We start from the raw sequence: 19,231 nt of genomic DNA, 5'->3' as shown, positions 1-19,231 counted from the left end.
GTAAAAAGTCAAAAAACTTTAATAATTTATTTAAAATAATAAATTATTATTAATAATATTATTTTAAATCACACTCTCATTTAAGGGTGATTTTCAAATTAACAGAAAATTTCTGAAAGCTAATATTGACTTTGATTAAAACATGAAAAAAATTCAACAAAATCAAAATACACTTTTTCAACATTTAATTACAATCAGTGCCCATTCAGCTAAGAGATTTGCTCGAATTTGATAACGCTGAAATCATACCATAAAGTCCGAAAGAAAACCAAAGGGGCAAAAAAAAAGAAAAGGCAAGAACAAAATATAATTCTGAAAAGTCACACCAAAAAGATTGTAATCATTCCTAAAATTTGTATGTAGACACCGTAATGATCGTTAAGCATTTTATAGCGCAGTGTGGAGTATCATCAGTATGAAAGACAGAGTGGCAGAGCTGTGCTTAATAAGACACAGACATTTTAAGACCACTTTTCACCAGTGGGAGACGAGCACAAAATAAAAGCAAAAAGAAAGAACTTTAGATGGAATTAAATAGAACATATCTACCTCGGAGTGACTGTTAATAATTGATACTTGACGATACTAAAATTTTTTATTTGTTTTAATTTTTTTTTAATTGAAAGTTGTTGCAGCAATTAATGGTGGGAGCAGCTGCGTAAAGCTTCCCGTTTCTAAAATATTACCTACCATACATCTACCATAAAGAGCGCTCAGTTATGAGGAAGTCGTAAGCCTTTTGCTATTTAATGTAGCAAAGCGTCTTAAAATTGCACTTACTTAGTTTTTAAGGGAGTATAAAAATGCAGGGAACCAGACGCCTGATCAAAAGAGTTTTAAAATATTTTATCTATCTTCTATGAAGCGACTTGAGCGCTTGCGCATTCACGCCATACTCTAACGTCTAACGTTTGGTGCGCAAGTCAAGTGCTGGCTTGTGAAATTCTTGTTGCGTCCAAGGTGTTGGCGTCAATGTTGGCGATACTACGCTTGTGGCGTCACCTCTGTAACAGTTAACAGCTGCTCGCCGACAACGAAAGTGTACTGATTGGCAATTAAAAGGTATTAGCTTTGGGTGGAGCTATGTGCTGTCGACTGGCCAACTAAATGTTGCTGAATAAAAAGCCGTAGGCTATCAAATTTGTTCTTTTTAATGAAGATAATTTTATAGATTTTTAAATTTTTTTTATATGTTTTTGTTGGCATAACACTAGTGATTTTCTTGTGATTTAAGCGCATACATGTTTAGATGTTTAGATAGACTATAAGCTGCAAGAATTTAAGCGCTTTATTATTATCTTAATTTTTATTTAACGGCGCATAGAAGGGCTCTTAAAAGGGTTTCATTTTAGCACATTCGTTCGGCTCATAGAATAAGTCAAAGCGCTACATCTAAATACTTAATCAATGTCAACATCTTTGCAGAGCAATAAAACCATCTTTGTCCGGGTAAAAGAAGGGTAAAATTTAAATTTGTGTGTAAGGTGCGGCTGAATTCTAATGAAGCGGATTTTTATGTGTCTTTAAGAGCATTTTTATTTCGATTTCTCATTCTAAATTTTTTGCTATATAAAATATCTGGTTTTGGTTTGAATTTTGGAAAATTACCGTTATATGGTAGAAGACCGGTTATTTGCTAACACTGTTCTCTGACCATATATATTGTAATATAAGCCAAAGTAGCAAAAGCCAAATTTTATATTATTTCAAATTATGTCAAGTAATTCATCTAAATTCTTTAAAGTTAGGTAAGTTTTCTCCAAGCACATTTTAATTCTAAACAAGCTGACCCGGCGAACTTTATATCAAACTTTTTCGAGTATTTTGTGCTTTCTTCTATTAGGAAACAAGCTTATCTTTTTTTTCTTTTTTTTCTATATAGATATATGTACGTATATATATATATGATAAAATGTCTGATGTTTATGTGCTGATATTTATTTTCTTTTACAGTTAGATTTACAAAAAAAAAAGGAAGATGTGAAGTGTAAATTAGTTGGTTTGTTCACCAGGATAATTTTTGTTAAATTTGAGTCTATAGTCATTTAAAGATCGAATTTTTTGCCTTATAAAACTTCCGTTATGACATGAAATTATGATTAAGTGGTTTCTGGATTGGTCTAAATAATTAAACGGTATTCCACATCACACCACCACAAAAATGTACTATCATCACATATCGGTTCTAAGGTCATCTTTTGACTACTACTAGACAACTGACAACAATTATTAAAGAATTGGGTTCTAAAAAAGAGTGGCTTGGACGTACAGGCGTGAATAATGGCACTGAAACCAAAGATTTCTTAAGTCTATTTTCAGTTACTAAGCACCAAAATTCGTTCATTATGCTTCACGATTTTATCTACAATATTTCTATATACATCCTATATGTTTGCACAAACTACCGTTAAAAGCACACTTTCAAAATACCCTAGTACCACATAATGTGCTTAGGTATGATAACCACTAACCAACATTGACGTCTTTGCAAATGAGGTCAAGATGTGAGCTGCGATAATTTAATTTCCCTTCATGCACCGCTGAAAGGTTTAAAAATAGTTAAAGAGCAGCAAAATCCGAGGAATCGTAGCCTTAGGCTGTTATTCTAGAAACTAATATCTTAACAGACGTGAACGTACGTACATCCATATCCATAAAGAGTATTCATCTGCAGTAACTTGCGAAATTATTGAAGCATTTAGCACAATCGCGATAGTCACGCCGCCGCCACAGCTTTCGAGAGCAATACATGTGCTTGCACACATGTATACACCTATTTATAGGCACCTACAGGTACATATTCTGTGGAAATGGCATGCAAATTTACTTTAAAATTCTATATGCCATAATTCCTACTAAGAAACCATTCAGCCGTGTTGTCGGCGCGACCCGTTGGGTTTCGGCAACTTGCCTGCCAGCGCTTGATAAAGGACTTGACTGTGGTGTTAGCAGCATGAGAATTCTTGTGCCGCTTGAATTACATTACAACCGTGGCTAATGGCTAAGTTGATGTTGACAATGATAGGGGGATTATGTTGGCAATAATGTTGAAAGATGACGTCGGGGATAATGATATCGTTATTCAGCAAATGCCAATCAACGCGCCACTTTTGTTATATTAAAATATTTAGTGCGCTGCATGAAGAATTCGTATATATTTTTTTATAAAAATAAAAATCTAAAATTTTCGTTGTTTTTTGATGTTTGTATTAAAGCTAGTTTCTTGGGGCCAATTTATCGGTGAAATCAGCTTAAATATTTAAAGATATATGTTTATAGTCAAAGAATAATTACTTCATACTTCAACAAAACATCTTTATTTGAGGTTAGAAAAATTCACTTCTAAAACCGCGAAGTTTGTAACGCCCAGAATTAAACTCTGAAGACTCTATAATTATAAATGATCAGCGAGACGATCAGCTGAGTTGATTTAGCCATGTCCGTCTGTTTGTCCGTCGACTAGTTTCTCGGTGTTTAAGATATCACTCTGAAATTTAGAACCCTCCCTTCTTTCCCCAAAAACCTACGCATTTAACGGAACCGCCGATATCGAACCACTATAGAATATAGCTGCTACACAAACTCGGACAAACTGACTGATAAAAATTAAAATAAAGATCTTTTAATGAAATGAAATGCACCTGTGAAGGGTATTATAGCTTTGGTGTTAAATTTTCTTTTTGTTATTTTAAGAATCGTCAACTATGTATATACAATATATTGTATATTCGTCTCGCCTGACTTTGGTTTTTCGAGAAAGGCAGATATGCAGCGAAAATGTATTTGCCAGCTTCTAAATCCGAATTGTCTTAATCATTGAATCTTTTCCAAACATTTCAGGAATAGTCAGCCACATTTTAATTTTTCTTAAATTCTCATTTAGTCAATGGGACTCTAGAAGATCTTCAATACTTTAGAAATATTTATATATGTATTAAAGAGATTATTTGATGACTCCTGGTGTATTTGGCACTAACTTAAACAATCTGAGTTTAAGTTTACGAACCTTAGGATTTTTCTAAAGAGAATGATTTGTTAATTTTATCAAATAAAGATAAAACAAGGAGTCAAAATAGATCAGAATAAATTAATAGTTCGTTAAACAAATACATGATCTTTAGTAAAAATTTATTTTAAATATTCCTCTAATATTAATTTATGTAAATTTTTAAAATATTGTATAAGGGGAGGAGTTAGAACTAGACGACGAAGAGAGCTGTTATGCCACAGAACTTTTTTTGCCTTCATTCCAAAGAATTTTCAACGCTGCACTATTGTTGCTACAACATTCGTACAAATTTCACTTCGGGCCATTTTAATTTGAACGACAGGATCAACCATCAGTTATCAAAATTATAGGGACTTTATGCACACTTCACCCGCTGTCTGTATGCTTAAGTTAGCATATATATATATTGAATATACATATATATGTAATCGCCTCGGTTGAAGCAGATCAGAAATGGCATGGCGCATTCTAAGTCAGGTCTGGCACGTCATTCAGTAATATTCGCCAGCCGTTGGGCTTGCGCTCTTACAAACCATTCTGTATTGTGTATGCGGTGCGGGGTGTTGAGGGTTGGGGCTGTAGGTTGGTGTTGGCGGCTTTTAACTTTGTTCTTTCAAACTTAATTTAAATGCAGTTGGACAGTCAGTCAGGCAGGCAGCACCAGCACGGACAGAGCGGACAGAACGAATAGGCCAAGGCGGACACGTTGTCCGTTGTAGCGCTGCTGCTGCCGTCGCCGCTGGTCTGACTGTCCGACTTCAGACTGAATAAGAATGCTTTTTTTTTTGACAGTTTCGTGACACGTTAATTTTATGGTTTTATGCAGGTATGCTGCGAGCGCACATATCTGTGGCATAGGGCAGTGCGGGCCATGAATGATGACGATCGTAGTTGCTGCTCCTTTTTTGCTGTGCTCTCTTTTCGCGGATCTTAAGTCACCTTTTATATGCAAACCACATTGATTGCCGAGAAGTGTTGCCAAAGGGAAGTAGAAAAAGGAAGCTGTGCTTGTAGCGTCTGTCTAGGAAAAAGCGCGCTGACCTGCATCCGCCACACATTTGGCTTGAAACTGTGCCAGTGTGGCATGCTAACAGCATGGTGAGTGGATAGGCAGGCGGGCGGGGGCATGCGATATTTGTAGGTGCCGCTGATCGGCTGCCAATTGCTTGTCCGGCTGGCACACTGCCGTCTGACGATTCATGTGTGTCCCGGGGATAGTTCTACATTTTCAAGATTTTCTCACGGCAAATTGAATTTTTATTACTTGAAACGTTTTTAAGTCGGTTTATTTTGTTGCTCCTTTGGAGTGAAAATATTTTTGGGGATTGCTTGTGAGCATGTGATTTATTGACCGCGGCTTGTGCGGGTCAGCGAAAAGCGTTTTGTAGAAACTTATTCAATGGTTTCCAAGAATATTTGCAGTTAGATGTGTATATGTATGTGTGCATGTGTGTGTTTGTGTGTATTCTGTGCGCTGCGTGAAATACTAATGTGCAACATAAGTCAGTTGCAATTAGTTAGCGTTAGACACTTGTGTACCGTTATATTTGTCTTGACACTCGCACAGTTGCCTCCACTCAATCATCTCTGTTTGACATCGAATGCTTCTATTAGCATCTTCAACAACTGCGGCCTCATGTCGTTGCAACCAAATGCAAATAATAATTGGCAACTTCTTGTCAACATTTAAAACTTAAAGTGACAACAAGTAGTCGTTTGTGAGTAGGCTTGAGAGGTAAGGTGGGGGTCTACAAATATTGCTGTATACAAAGTGGGAAATGGGCACATCAAGTAGTATCTTGTTAGTAGTTTGTGGCACAGTGGTGCATTGCGGTACAATTTTTGAGGGTTTCGACAACATTTCTAACTGTTAAGAACATTGTATTTCTGAGCCAGCGCAGCCATATGATCATAGTTTGGGAGTTTGAGGTGCCATAATGGCCCAGCGTTCTAGGCTGTTCAAGTGAGATCTCTGTTGGGAATTGCAACAGTATCGGCCTTTTAACCTAATCTAGTTATCTAAGCAGATTTGTGAGGGTTTCAACATATTCCTCCAATATATAGTGGTTTATTTAGTTTAAGCTATTAACATAACCTATATTGTCCTGCGATTTATGGCCTTTTGTTGCATAATATTATAAATTGATATTTTTATGTTATGTAATGCACGCTTAGATATTGGAGTGCTTTCTCTTGGGCCTCATTATGGTTAATTTTGTATTGTATTATGTTGTGATGTGCTGTGATATGTTATGTTTAGCGAGGTTATATTGTGAAATGTAATACTATACTATGTTATGTAATGTTATGGTTTGTTGTGCAATAATATGTTATGTTATGTCATTTCGTGTTGTGTTATGTACTGTTATGTTAAGGTATGTTATGTTATGTTATGTAAAGTTATGTTATGTTAAGCTATGTTATATTGTGAAATGTCATGCTATGCTATGTTATGTCATGTCGTGTTGTGTTATGTAATGCTATGTTATGTTATGCTATGTTATTCATTATTATGCTATGTTACGCTGTGTTACGTTATGTTGTAGAATCAAATATTATGAAATATAGCGAAAATTTATAGAGTAGGCTAAAGTTTAGAAAGATTGCATCAGCTCTCTCTGATGATAAGACTCAAAAAATATGAGTCACTTACTGACAATTATTTGGATCTAAAACTACTTGAGAATCAGACCGATGATTTTGAGTTTCATATAATGACACATTGACAGTAAATATATACATACCTACAATTTAATTCTTTTTCTCTCAAAACCGCTCACTGTATCAATTCTTCGGGTATGTCATGAATTTCGCTACACCAAGTCTATGTCCGGCAGTAGTAGTCTGAGTAAATAAACGCTTGACATTAAGAAGTCCTCTCAAATAACTGTCGGCCAATAGCTACAATAACCACCGCACGAAGTACCGCAGCCCCTCCCACTAACATAGAAGACACATACAAACATATATGTTGCATAGGAGTACATGTTGTTGGCACGCCAATAGGCGTCTATTGGAAATGCAAATTTGGGCCTGCGCATGTGCGTCAATATTTAAACAACTGTGCGTGAACGTTGCGTGTGACCATCAGCGTAGCAAGCAGCGCGGCAGCTTAGCAGCACAGCGAACGTTGTCAATAGAGAGACGTTGTTGTTGACGTCAAAAAATGCAGTCATAAAATTAACTTTGCCGCACACATAAAATAAACAACATGCATACTTGCCACATGCTGCATGCCACAAGCTTTGGAGCTTACGTACGGCAGGCGAACAAACAAAGCAATTGAAATCGGAAAATATTGCACGGTATTGTAAATTTCGCGGCAATACTAAATACACAGACGTGAGTGTGAAATTACAAACAGTCAAAGTGCGCAAACGATCCGAATTGCTGAATGCGGTCGCATGGCCGGGTGGCTGGACACAAATGCGCTGGCGGCAACGGCCAAGGGAACGCTACAGCACGATGCGGCGTTGCTGATAAGCGGAAAGAAAGCTGCAGCAACCTAACTAGCCTCACTTGTGCGCGCGTATGTGTGTGTGTCTACTTTGTTGTTGTGAACTTTGTGGCGGCAGCTTGCAATGCGGCGTGCGTATCCAATCAGCGATCTGCGCTTGAACGCGTGTTGATTTCATTTGATTTGAATTTTTCCCAAAGGCGCACAAATTTCGCAATAAGTGCGCACACATACACACACATATATACATGCATCTGTGCCTATTTAGACCTAACCTAGCGTTATAAAAAGCATAGTTTGTGGCATGCAACATGGTTAGTAAAATGCGTTCGTTTGACTTCCTTGTCGTGCATTTCGTCGAAATTGTAATTGCAAACTGCGGTAGCCAATAATTTTGCACTTTATGTAGTGCTAAGAGTTTTGCCAATAATTTCTTTAATTATTTTCCCATTTTCGATTCAAGTATTGTTGCTACTCGTTTTAAGTTTTCTTATTGTTGTTCGACAAAATTATTGGCGCCACGCAGCTGCGAACATGCATTTTGCGTGCGCATGCTCAGGTTTTGTCAGCTAACACATCACTCCAACAGTCTTATTGCACCTTTGCAAAAGTTTTTCCTCAATTTTCCGAATATTAATATTTTTATGTTTGTGTTGTAATGCCTACGGATTTGCACAAAATTTACTTTCCATTTACTGACATTTTGCTTCACATTAATTGCAATCGATTTTCCTGGCATCGATTTTCTTACCCCTGCGTAGTGGTGTCTCTTTGCTTTCAAATAACTCTTGGTAATGACAAACATTTAGCATTGTATGTGTGCGTTGTTATTTACTCACCTCTCAGGTATCGTACTGTAGTAGAGTAGCACCGTTGCAATTTCGTAGCAGTTTAGACCGGCTGCCAAAACGCATTCCGCATCGACAGAGACAATCGGATGGCCGTTTAAATCGGTGGTGCCTAAAGAGAGATAATAAAATGAATTTAGAAGTAAAAAACATTCATTAAATAATAGTAATATTGCATGAAATTTGTCGAGATAAAATTAAATGGAGCTTCAGTAAAGTAAATCGCAGATGATTGACTATAAACGGGTTGGTTTACTTCATCGATAGTCGGATCTATGTAACAAAAATGGATGAAGATTTCATCCAGGCAAGATGGGACTCTTATTATATTTTTTTATTTCGAGACTATGTTAGTCCTTAAGAATAACAATAACAACAACTATAACCTCGGTGAGGTTTGTCATATATTTGTGTTCAATAAAAAGCCCCGAAGCCTTAAATTGGACCATTTTTCCTTTGATTTTGATCACTTCAAATATATTATGGACCGGGAATTATATTCGCAACTAAACTATAAATTCTCCACTAAGCCAATATGAATAAAATATTCCATGAATAATCAGAAGTTTTAATATCGCTTCTCAAAATGTAGATATTTGTAGCGCAAGTTTTTACTATGAGAAACTATGTCGAGTACCAAGTTGTACTAAAATCATTATCTAGAGCCAAGTTAATCAGGTTGTGATATAGAATATGTATGTTTACTGTCTTTCTAACGTGCCTCTTTGCAGTTAACTTGCCCGGCAGCACGAGAAAAGATCGGTAGCTTAATTCTATGTTTGTATTTCTAATAGATCCGAAATTCCACTCTATCTTGGTTATGGGCTATAGAAGAGGCTTGCCGTTTCTCAATAGGTTTTTCAGAAGAAATATTCTGTAATAAAGATGAAAGAAGCCAAAAATAAGGAGTCGAAGTCGGAAGAAGATGACGATAAGGGTTTTGGTCTATTGTATTGTACTAAACATATTGCAATATTGATTGTCAAAAGTAAGTCAGGATTGGAAGAAGAAAGGGATTGATAAGCAACCTCAGGTCGTACTTTAGCTTTCACTCGTACACTATCCACTGAATGTGAATATGGCTTCGCATATTTTCCATCATAACAAGACAATATCTTTGAGATTGACGCTTGAACACCATCCCTGGTAGCTTGGAATGCAACTGACCGAGTAGTCGGCTTTCTGTTTTGAACCGAATTCCTTCCCTTTCTGCTTTTCGACATACCTATCTTCCATGGTCGCATGTTTAGCCTAAGTTCGGTTACAAGTTGTCTTGCAAGTTCGAAACACTTTGGTTGCACTGCTTTCAATCTATGATTTTGAGTTAAATTTAATATTCAGTTATCCGAAAGCGTTAGAGTACTGAACTTGTGTGGTTGTGTCACTCTAAAATGGTGCTTCTAACTGTGGAATTAATGTCTACTGATGTAGGTATATACTTCAGATTTTCCTGGTTTGATGGTGGTTATCCTTATCTCTGCTAACTTCAATTTTCATAATAAAAGAACATCGCGCTCGGTGCAAAAGAGCGGACAGCAAGAGTAGCAGTTTATGATTTCGCAAAAGTATTGCCAGTTACAACAAAATTTAATTACAAATACAAACTGATTTTTAAACAATTTTTCAAATTACTATTCGTTATCCAGTTTTATAAACATTTTCTCCCACTTTGCTCATATTTTATGAAACAATATTATACACTGATTGTGCTTTAAAATGGTCACGCCAGACTGCATAGACTCAGAGATGAGTACACTTGTTATTAAAAGTGAAAAGTTTCAAATACGAGTCGACCAATGGAGATGTGAATAAATTCTCTGAGGGAAAACACAAAACTGCGACCATCAAGTAATTTGCATGTCAATTAAATTTATTTCATTTACGCTGCAAATGAACTTGACACAATTATTGCGGCCAGACAGCATGCTACCACGCCGTTCACTCAGACGGGCGGCTCGACAATCAACCACCCAGCCAAATAACCGCAAGCCGCCAACTAGACAAACAACCGCACAACAACTCATATGGGTGTGCTAATAACAGCAGCAGCAACAACAATCTTATGATTACTACTCTAAATGCCCAAGTTATGTATATACACACACTCATAAAGCGGTGCACCTGGCACCTGTAAGCCATGCCACTTTGCGATCAGGCAATTTCTTGCGCATTGGGTGGTCAATTAAATGTTAATGTGTTAAAATGTGTAGATGAGGCAGCAGCGCCTACTGTAAACACACACACATATATATCTGTGGGCTTAATTGCTTTAGAAAAAGTTGGATTAAAAGCAGTGAGTGTCTTCAACGACTTTATTGTTGACGCTAATGGTGGCGGCATTCAAAGTCATTTGGCAAAGTGTTGCACGTAAAATTGAACGACACTACTGAAAATGAAATGGCAGTCCATCGCGCCGAGGTGTTTAAGAATTTCACTTCCACCGCATATAAATTCATGAATTTGTGTTATGACAGTACTGCGCTGCCTTGGCAGATGACGTGATGTGATCTGGTGATCATCACATGATCACTATCAACAACAGCGGCCACTGCGGCAACTACTGCGGCGATTAACATGTTGTGGCAAGCATAAACAATCTAGCGTATGCGTAGCTGGTAGTTGGGTGTGTTCAAATGAAATGCAAATCAATTTGCGCTTGTGTGGCGCAGCGGGTGTAAGCGTGTGCGCCGGCGCGCACGTAAAAGGCAAACAAATTGATAACAAATTTGGTTTAATAGTTTAGTGGAACGATAGTAGCGGGAAGTTTATAGCGAAAGTCCAATTTAGAATGTTTAAAAATCCAATATTCATGAGCGAGTGCGGGTCGAGTGTTAATGAGAAATATGCAAAATAGTCAGAGCGAACGGAAAGGCTTGTTGCTAAATGCAAAGCAGGTAAATAAAATGCTCGAATTTATTGGAGCGGATATTGTGTTGATTGAAACTTACCTGGCAGATAAATACCCGATGTGGTTAATAGTTTCTCGGGGATTTCGCCAATTGAGGCAGGAGGCACGATTTCACACTCAAATTGATCTGCAATGGAGATAGACAAATTGTACGGCTTATTATTGTTTATATGGCAGTATAATGGTGTTGGTTAAAAATGTGCGTGTGTATTTTAAATAAATGTTTTTAAAAATTTTTTTGTTTGATTTTAGATGAATAGAACTCAATAATTAAGCTAGGCTTTTAACCTCGTCAATAAAATTTGAATTTTTGGTTAGAAATTTGTCAATAAATTTGGAATGCTTCATGGTTATATATATATTTTAATATTGCGATAGGCTATAATATAAATTTCAAAGCAAAATGGACTATGAAAGGTTTGTAAAATTGTTAAAAACGGGCCACAATCTTTGAGATGCGTTTATGTCTGTATTTTTGGTACATTAAAGGCTGCTGTTTTTTTAAAATCATTGGTCCATATTCCTTCAAAAGTGAAGCCGGCCATAATGTTAGAGTCAATTGGGAACGCTAAAGGGCCATGGTTAGTAATTTTTTTTGTGCCTGAATTTGAGTATATTGATGTGGACGACCTTTGGTTCCAACAAGATGGCGCCACATGCCATACAGCCAACGAAATTTATTGAAGGAAGCTTTTGGTAAGAGCATTAGCTCGCATCATGGGCGCGCGTGAGAGGCGTGGTGTGGCCTCCAAGATCGTGCGATTTAACATCGCTGGACTATGTTTTGTGGTGCTATGGGAAGTCGCTAGTCTATGCAGATAAGCTTTAGATGATTGACTGCTTGGAAGAGCCTAAGCTCTTACCTAACATACGGCCCCAATGGCTCGCCCGAAATCATTTTTAAAACATAAAGTTAAGTTTTGCAAACTATAATTTATAATCCTTTTCGAACTTCGAATCCTCGACCTCATTGAAGACAAAAAGCAAGAATTTTTTAATTATTTCGTAGGTACATATGTTATTTATCTTGGAACTTTAGTTTGATAACTTTATTAATATAGTAACCGCAAATAGATCGTTCTGCTTCGCCAGTTTTGTAGTGAAAATAATAATAATCGAAAGACTTAAGCCACGAACTTCTTATCCTAACAAAATGGCATTACAAGTCCATTTGTACATATTCGCTCCCTATCAGCACATATTTAAGTTATTTGATTAAAAATTTAATTCTGAAAATATTTAATATTTTGAAATGCACGTACATATATCTCAGTAAATTCAACAATTTGGCTAGATTTGCTCCAACAACAGCTGTGCTTTAATATAACTGATATATAACCGTATAATATTATACTTTATATATCGCTACTCTTCAGTAAGAACGAAGCTTATTGTTTTAGTATTTACTTTACTTAAGGGCCTAGGAATTCGTGGTGTCTTAAACAAAACAAAAAATTGAATCTTAATGGAAAAAATATCCGCTAATAAAGTACAAACGTTATCTTCAGAACTATTTTAATTTAAAAAATATAGTTTCGAGAAGAAGGCTTGTGAAGTTTTGCATGCTAAAGCTACTGACCTGAAAAATTCGATATTCTAAAAATCCTAGTCTACTAGTGTAAAAAGAAAAATTTTTGTTTTTCATATTACGATAAGATATTCCTTAAAATGTCACATACTAATATTTGAAATCGATATCCTAAATAGTTTTTATTTGTTTGACTTCACTCGAAGACAAATGATTCGAATAATATCAAATCCCGCATGTTCTCTAGATAGTTCTCCACTCAATGACCCACCACAATTTTGTCCACTTTTAGTTTTTTCTGGCTGTAGATCATTGTACGAACAATATTTTCAGAGAGAACCTATTTTAGGTTTTGTTACGGAAAATAGCTACAACAGTGGATAACCTGCTGTTTAAGTGCCGTCGGAGATATATAATTAATTAATGTTTTCTTTTTAACACTTTTACTATGTGAACTAATATTAATCTATAATATGTAGAAAAAAACACACAGTAATACAGTAATTTTTTTTTGATTAAAAAATCGCCTTTTTTTAGGACCCCAAGTTGAAAGTAGTCAGTGAAAAGAGTTCTAATCGTATTAAAAGAGTGGGGGTTTGATTCAGCAAATATCCCTTAAAATTTTTTTGTCTGCTGAGTTGATAGTCGTTGAACGAATTAACTCTCGTTTGTTCTGGCCACATTTTGACAATAAAAGTAGGCCTGTAACGGTTGGTACAATACTTTAGTTTAATTTTTGAAGGTAATTGAGTCTTCGTTTTTGAATTTATTAGTTGCATAAAACTGGTATAAGAGCTTGATATAGATATACCAATTTATCTTTGAAACTACAAAGTACCTATATTTGAAGAAGTGAAAAAATATAAATAATCGAAAAAATAAGGAATTTTCGATGACAAGAATAATGTAAATTTGTAATACGAAGGCGTACCGGTATTAAGTGAGCGTTTATATGCAAATGTGTTGGTAGGGAAGATTTGTTATGAACGAGACATAATTTTTTCAGTTTGGTTTGCCATGACATCTGTCAAATATATCAAAAGCAACATGCAAAAGATAGTTTCAACAGTTCAGAGATAATGAATTTGAAGTTAGAAATGAAGAACGTGGAAGACAATTGAAAAAGTTTAAAGACGCCGAATTGCAAGCAATATTGGATGAAGATGACATTTTGAGTCAAAAGCGAATGGCAAGCATGTTAAATGTTGCTCAACAAATAATTTCAGACCATTTGAAAGCTATGGGATAGATCCAAAGTGTGAAAAATGGGTGGCAAATGATTTCAACAAAACCGAAAAAATAATTGTGAAATTTTGCTTCAAAGACACGAAAGTAAGTCAGTTTTGCATCGAATTGTCACTGGCGATGAAAAATGGATTTATTTTAAAAATGCTAAACGGAGAACATCATGGCTTAATCCGTCAACATTGACTGCAAAAACAGATCGATTCGGTAATAAGGCAATGCTCTGTGTTAGTGGGATCATAAGGGTGTGTCATATTATGAACTTCTAAAACCTGGCAAAGCTATTAATACTTATCGCTACAGACAACAAACGATCAATATAAACCATGCATTGATCGAAAAACGACTAGAATGAGCCAGATGACACGGCAAAGTAATTTTGTTACACGACAATGCACCTGCATACAAAGCAAAATAGATTCAGGATACAATGAAAGTACTTGGTTGGGAGCTGCTACTCCACCCGCCATATTCCCCAGACTTGGCCCCTTCCGATTACTATTTGTTTTCATCGATGGGACACGCATTGGCTGAGCAGCACTTCAATTCTAACGGAGAAGTCGAAAATGGATGTCTGACTGGTTTGCTTCAAAAGACGAACATTTCTCTTGGCAAATTGCCCGAGAGGTGACCAAAATGTGTAATAGCAATGGTCAATGCTTTGAGTACATTTTTTTTACTTCCCATGCTTAAAGGTTCTATGTAAGCACAGGTTTGGTTTTTTCAAAATAATATCCTCAGCATTAATTTTTGTTATTGCCGTTATCGAGCTTCAGCTAAAGCTCGAAATAACTTCACGTTTTATTTTACCTATTGACTTTTGTCAGATAAATGATTGCAATTTAATTGTGTGCTTTGCACAATAATTTCTGCATTGCCACATATTTTTTAGTTTGAATAATTACTGAATTTTTGCCAGCGCTGTGACCACATACTCAACTGTGGCATGTGTAGGTGTCAAGGTGCATTAATTCATTTAACACACTCGCGACACACACGCACACATGTACATATGCAAATGGAGCACCACCTGCAACAACATTATGGCGACATGCAACAAATGTGCCCTGCCACAATGCATGACACTTCGCTGAAATCGAGTGTGGCACCTACATACACACTAATAGGTGAATTTTCAGAGATAATTTCAGTGGGCAGACTGCACAATATTCGAACTGGTTGGAATTATTTTCAAAATACTTGCGTTACATTTTTGAATTAATGCAACATTACATACGTGTGCATATTGAAAGTTGTGTGTGAATGTGTGCATGTTTTAGCGGGCGTTTGCACGTTTGCTTATGTGCGCTAGTGTTTATCTTTCTGGTATTTGGAGCAAATATGTATGTGGCATGAAAGCAATAAACATTTTATATGAGAATATGTACACACACACATATATGCATTTAATTGCACGCTTTTTACTTTGTGTGGCACAGCAATCGATCGTTTCCGATTGCTGCCACCAAACGAGATGGAGTAATTAAAAACTGTGAGCGTGCAACCAACGCAATCACACCGCGCACCTGCAACAATACACATAACTGTAATGCATGCAACTTCTTACCGTTTTATTTTCGCTGGTATGCAATTTAATCCTTGCCATAAAGTGCCCCCGCGGTGTGAAGCCCGCTGCGGCAAGCCTGAGGTTGGCAGCGGCCTTCCATCCGGTATGTACAGCTTTTGCCAGCTCCCACACTTGAATGTGCGCACGTCAGCAATTCATTTGCCGATATGCCAGTGGCTCTTGTGTTTGTTGCAGTGCTGGTGTTGTCGTATTAGGTTTGCACTTCACCATCAAAGCCAAATCGAATTTCAATGCAGGCGCGAAACCTCATTTGCCAAATGTCGTCGGCTGATCGAGTAGCTTGGCACATATGTTTGTGCTGTAGGCATGTTCAAATAGCTACTTAACAGTTAGAGCTTTTTTTAGGAAGAGAAGACATTTGTTGCTGGGAAATTTATACAATTTTTCGTACTAAACTTCTAGGGATCAATATTATTTCGTAAAAACTTGAGAAGTAAATCCTTTTCGGAATGGAACGTCTTCAATAATTTAGGGTCACTAGTGATAAGAGAGGTAGACAGGACTTTTTGGGATTAGGTGAGGTAGAATTAACAAAAAGAGTCGTCCATTTATCTTTGTTAACGACGATGACATCGAAAAATTTAAGGAAACAGTGCTTGGAAATCTCGGTATGAAGCGTTTCAATACTAAACTCGTAATAAAATACCTGAATCTTTTGCAAAAACGACGACGGGTAGATCGTGAAAGAGATGTTTGACAACATAACTGGGGTTCTTACATTCATCAACCGCTTATTTACTGGTGACGAAAATTGGGCTTATGATTACGACGTCAAAACTGTCCAACAATCTAGGGTTGGCGCTAAACCGAAAAAACCAAAAGTCGCTGAAGGCACTGAAGGCCATCCCAGCCAAAGCTTACAACAAGTCTATGGAAAATTGGATTAAGCGTTGACGTGCTAGATTGGCTAAAAGAAGCCTATTTTGAAAGCGATAATAAACATTTTTATTAAACCGATTGTAAAATTGGATCAGGTAGGTATATGTTTGTACGAGTAAAGTGTGCGTATTAGGAAGCCTTTTTTAACCTTTCCTAGTGTTTTAGTTCTATTTATGCGTTTTTAACCCTTAGTTGCAATTTACATAGTAAAAGGTAAAATTGTTATTATCGGAACGAATTGAATAAATTTGTCGTTAATAAATGTTTCCCTAGATATGACCTATGGTACTTTAGTTTCTCAACTTAACTACGCTTAAGAAAATTACTAAAATTTAAAAGTTAGATTTGTGTAATAATCTCTTCTTATCACAAATTTGCGGAAAAACTTGAAATTTTTTACGGTCGGTTTTGGAAAACTATTTATTTTTTAAATTTTTAGATGTGACGCCAGAAATTTTAGCTCAACGTTACTCGAATGCGAAAGTCGATATATTAGAGAAACTCTAAGGAATAATTCTGTTCACCCTAACCTTTTATCCTTTACAACCTGCAGTATGCAAACTTTTGTTGCAAAGTGTATGCACACCACTTTTGTACATCTAGTTCACTCATAAGGGTATGCGCAGCCACACATGCGCCCGGCTCAGTAGGTCAGAATGAAAAATGAAACAAAACCTTCTTTCCTATTTCCTTTTGATTACTATTTTTACAATTTTGAAGTATTTGCCGTGTATTTAGCATAAAACTTTACTCCTACGTCACCACCATGGGCACAATTAACATCAGCGACTGTCACTCCACTTCAAGCATCGATATTTCCAATATTTTTTCCAATGTGTCCCTCGTCATTCTGGTCGTTCATAGGTTGCGCGCACTTACATTGTTGTTTGCCTCGGCTTTTGATCAACTTGTCTTGCCTTGGCGCGCGCAAGTGTAACGGCCATCGTTTGCGGCCAGTCAGTCAGCCAACCAGGCAGCTGTCGCATAATGGCCACTGCCGTTTGGCGGTTTTGCGGTTTGCTGCGTGTCTTACATTTTTTAATGATAGCCAAAACAACTTTTTTGCCAGTAGTTGTGGCATAGCTTTATAATTGTAAACCACTTTATTGAAGTCTGTGAGTGTATGTGTGCGTTTGAAAAGCGAAATGAATTCCGCGTGTGGGCGAAATTAGTGGTGACTTCGGTATGCGCAGGCGTATCGGTTTCCGTTGTAAGTCGCCACATCGTTTAAGTTTCGCTTTTGTTGAGAAACTTGTTGTTGTGGTTTCGCTTTTGTGAATTTTTGGATTGAAAACTAAATTCTAGAGTATGATGATCATAATGCTGCTGAAATTGTCTCTTTGCTCCTGGACAGTATAATTCAGTTTACACTTGCCACAAAAGTTTTAATCAAAATTTGTCGTAAGTAAGTTGGTAAATTAAATAAGGAAGTTAGGTTATGAAAAATATATATATTTTGTGTGCTTGTACTAAAGGGTTATATTCACTAACAACAAAGAAAAAAACGTATTTTGTGAACTTTTGTTTGAAATCTGACAAATACATCCAAGAAGTTCGTTTTACAGTTTCAAGTCTATCGATCCAGTCGTTTCGGTTAATTTTTTCCCCACCGACTCTGAAAACAGCGCTTCGAGAAAAACGCTTCTAACTTTGGCTCATATCTCCGAAACTATTTTCATTCGATATAAACGAAAATAGATTTTTTGAAATTCGGAAGTGCATACAACCCCTTAAAATGTGGTCTTTCAAACACATATTTAAAGCTTCTCTGAGAAGATTTTAGCTACGTATCTTTAAAAATTTTGAAATAACGTCGCCTTGGAGGATACTTTATTTAGTCTAAAATATATGCAAAAGTTGAAAGATAAGAGCTAGATTTAAAGCTAGAGTAAATCATAAAAGATTCTATATTTTCTAGTCTAATCAAGGACAAACTGTAGTACTTATACATAATCTGTAAATATCTAGAAACGTACTTCAGGCAATATCGTCCGTTGAAATCAAAATAATAATGGTCCTGGAGTGCATAAGAATGCATAACAGGGCTGCCACTGAAAATAATATCTTACAGCATGGATCCCTGGGCTTAGAGGTATCAATCAAGAAGCTGCGGCAACCAGTCCGGTAGGAACGGAATATTTTAAGGGAGGAGCTACGGTAAGAAGAAAGGGCTACTAGAAAATTAACACATGGTTGGGCTTCGATAGTCGATGCTGTTTCTGGGTGAGTTCGATACAAAAATGTTCAAGAAACTAATCGGTCTTTTCAGAAACAAATTAAGGCTGGGGTTTTATACAGGCCACTGCGCGCTGTGGTGTCATCTGCACAGATTAGGGTACTGCTTCACGGATCTGTGCCGCCTCTGTGATCAAAGCGCAGAGACACCAGAGCACATACTTGTGAAGTGCCCCGCCAGAAGAAAGATTCAGGTTATCGGGCAAATAAATTTGGTGGAAGAACACATTACAACCTTGACCAGGGAGTTTACTGAGCCTCTTTGATTCAATTGGCTTAAACTAAGTGTTTTGATAACAGGAGAGAGAAAATCCTACAGTTATAGAAGATAAGGGTATATTTTTACCAATATTAAAACTTATGCTATAATATCTTGCTCCCACTACTCCTGCCACTTTTGTTGGGCGACAAATGAAGGCATCGACAACTTTTCAGACACGAAACGACTAACTGATATTAGATGACAGAAATTTTCACTTAGGTTGCCTCTTACAACCATTTCATCTAACATAATTAAATCAGTAATGCTTTTCA

The 19,231-nt window shown here is 36.7% G+C and overlaps 1 protein-coding gene across 1 annotated transcript in view; it reads right to left on the bottom strand.

The window, feature by feature from the left end:
- The window catches only part of LOC106626003 (serine-rich adhesin for platelets-like), a 168,750-nt gene that overhangs the window by 40,317 nt on the left and 109,202 nt on the right, over positions 1 to 19,231 (bottom strand). The window contains 2 exon segments of the mRNA XM_070111967.1: positions 8,306 to 8,426; positions 11,263 to 11,349. Of these exon segments, the coding sequence (XP_069968068.1) occupies positions 8,306 to 8,426; positions 11,263 to 11,349 (208 nt within the window).

Source organism: Bactrocera oleae, chromosome 6 (assembly GCF_042242935.1).
Source record: "Bactrocera oleae isolate idBacOlea1 chromosome 6, idBacOlea1, whole genome shotgun sequence".
In the NCBI taxonomy this organism is placed as follows: domain Eukaryota; kingdom Metazoa; phylum Arthropoda; class Insecta; order Diptera; family Tephritidae; genus Bactrocera; species Bactrocera oleae.
This window is presented reverse-complemented; position numbering and strand designations above follow the sequence as displayed.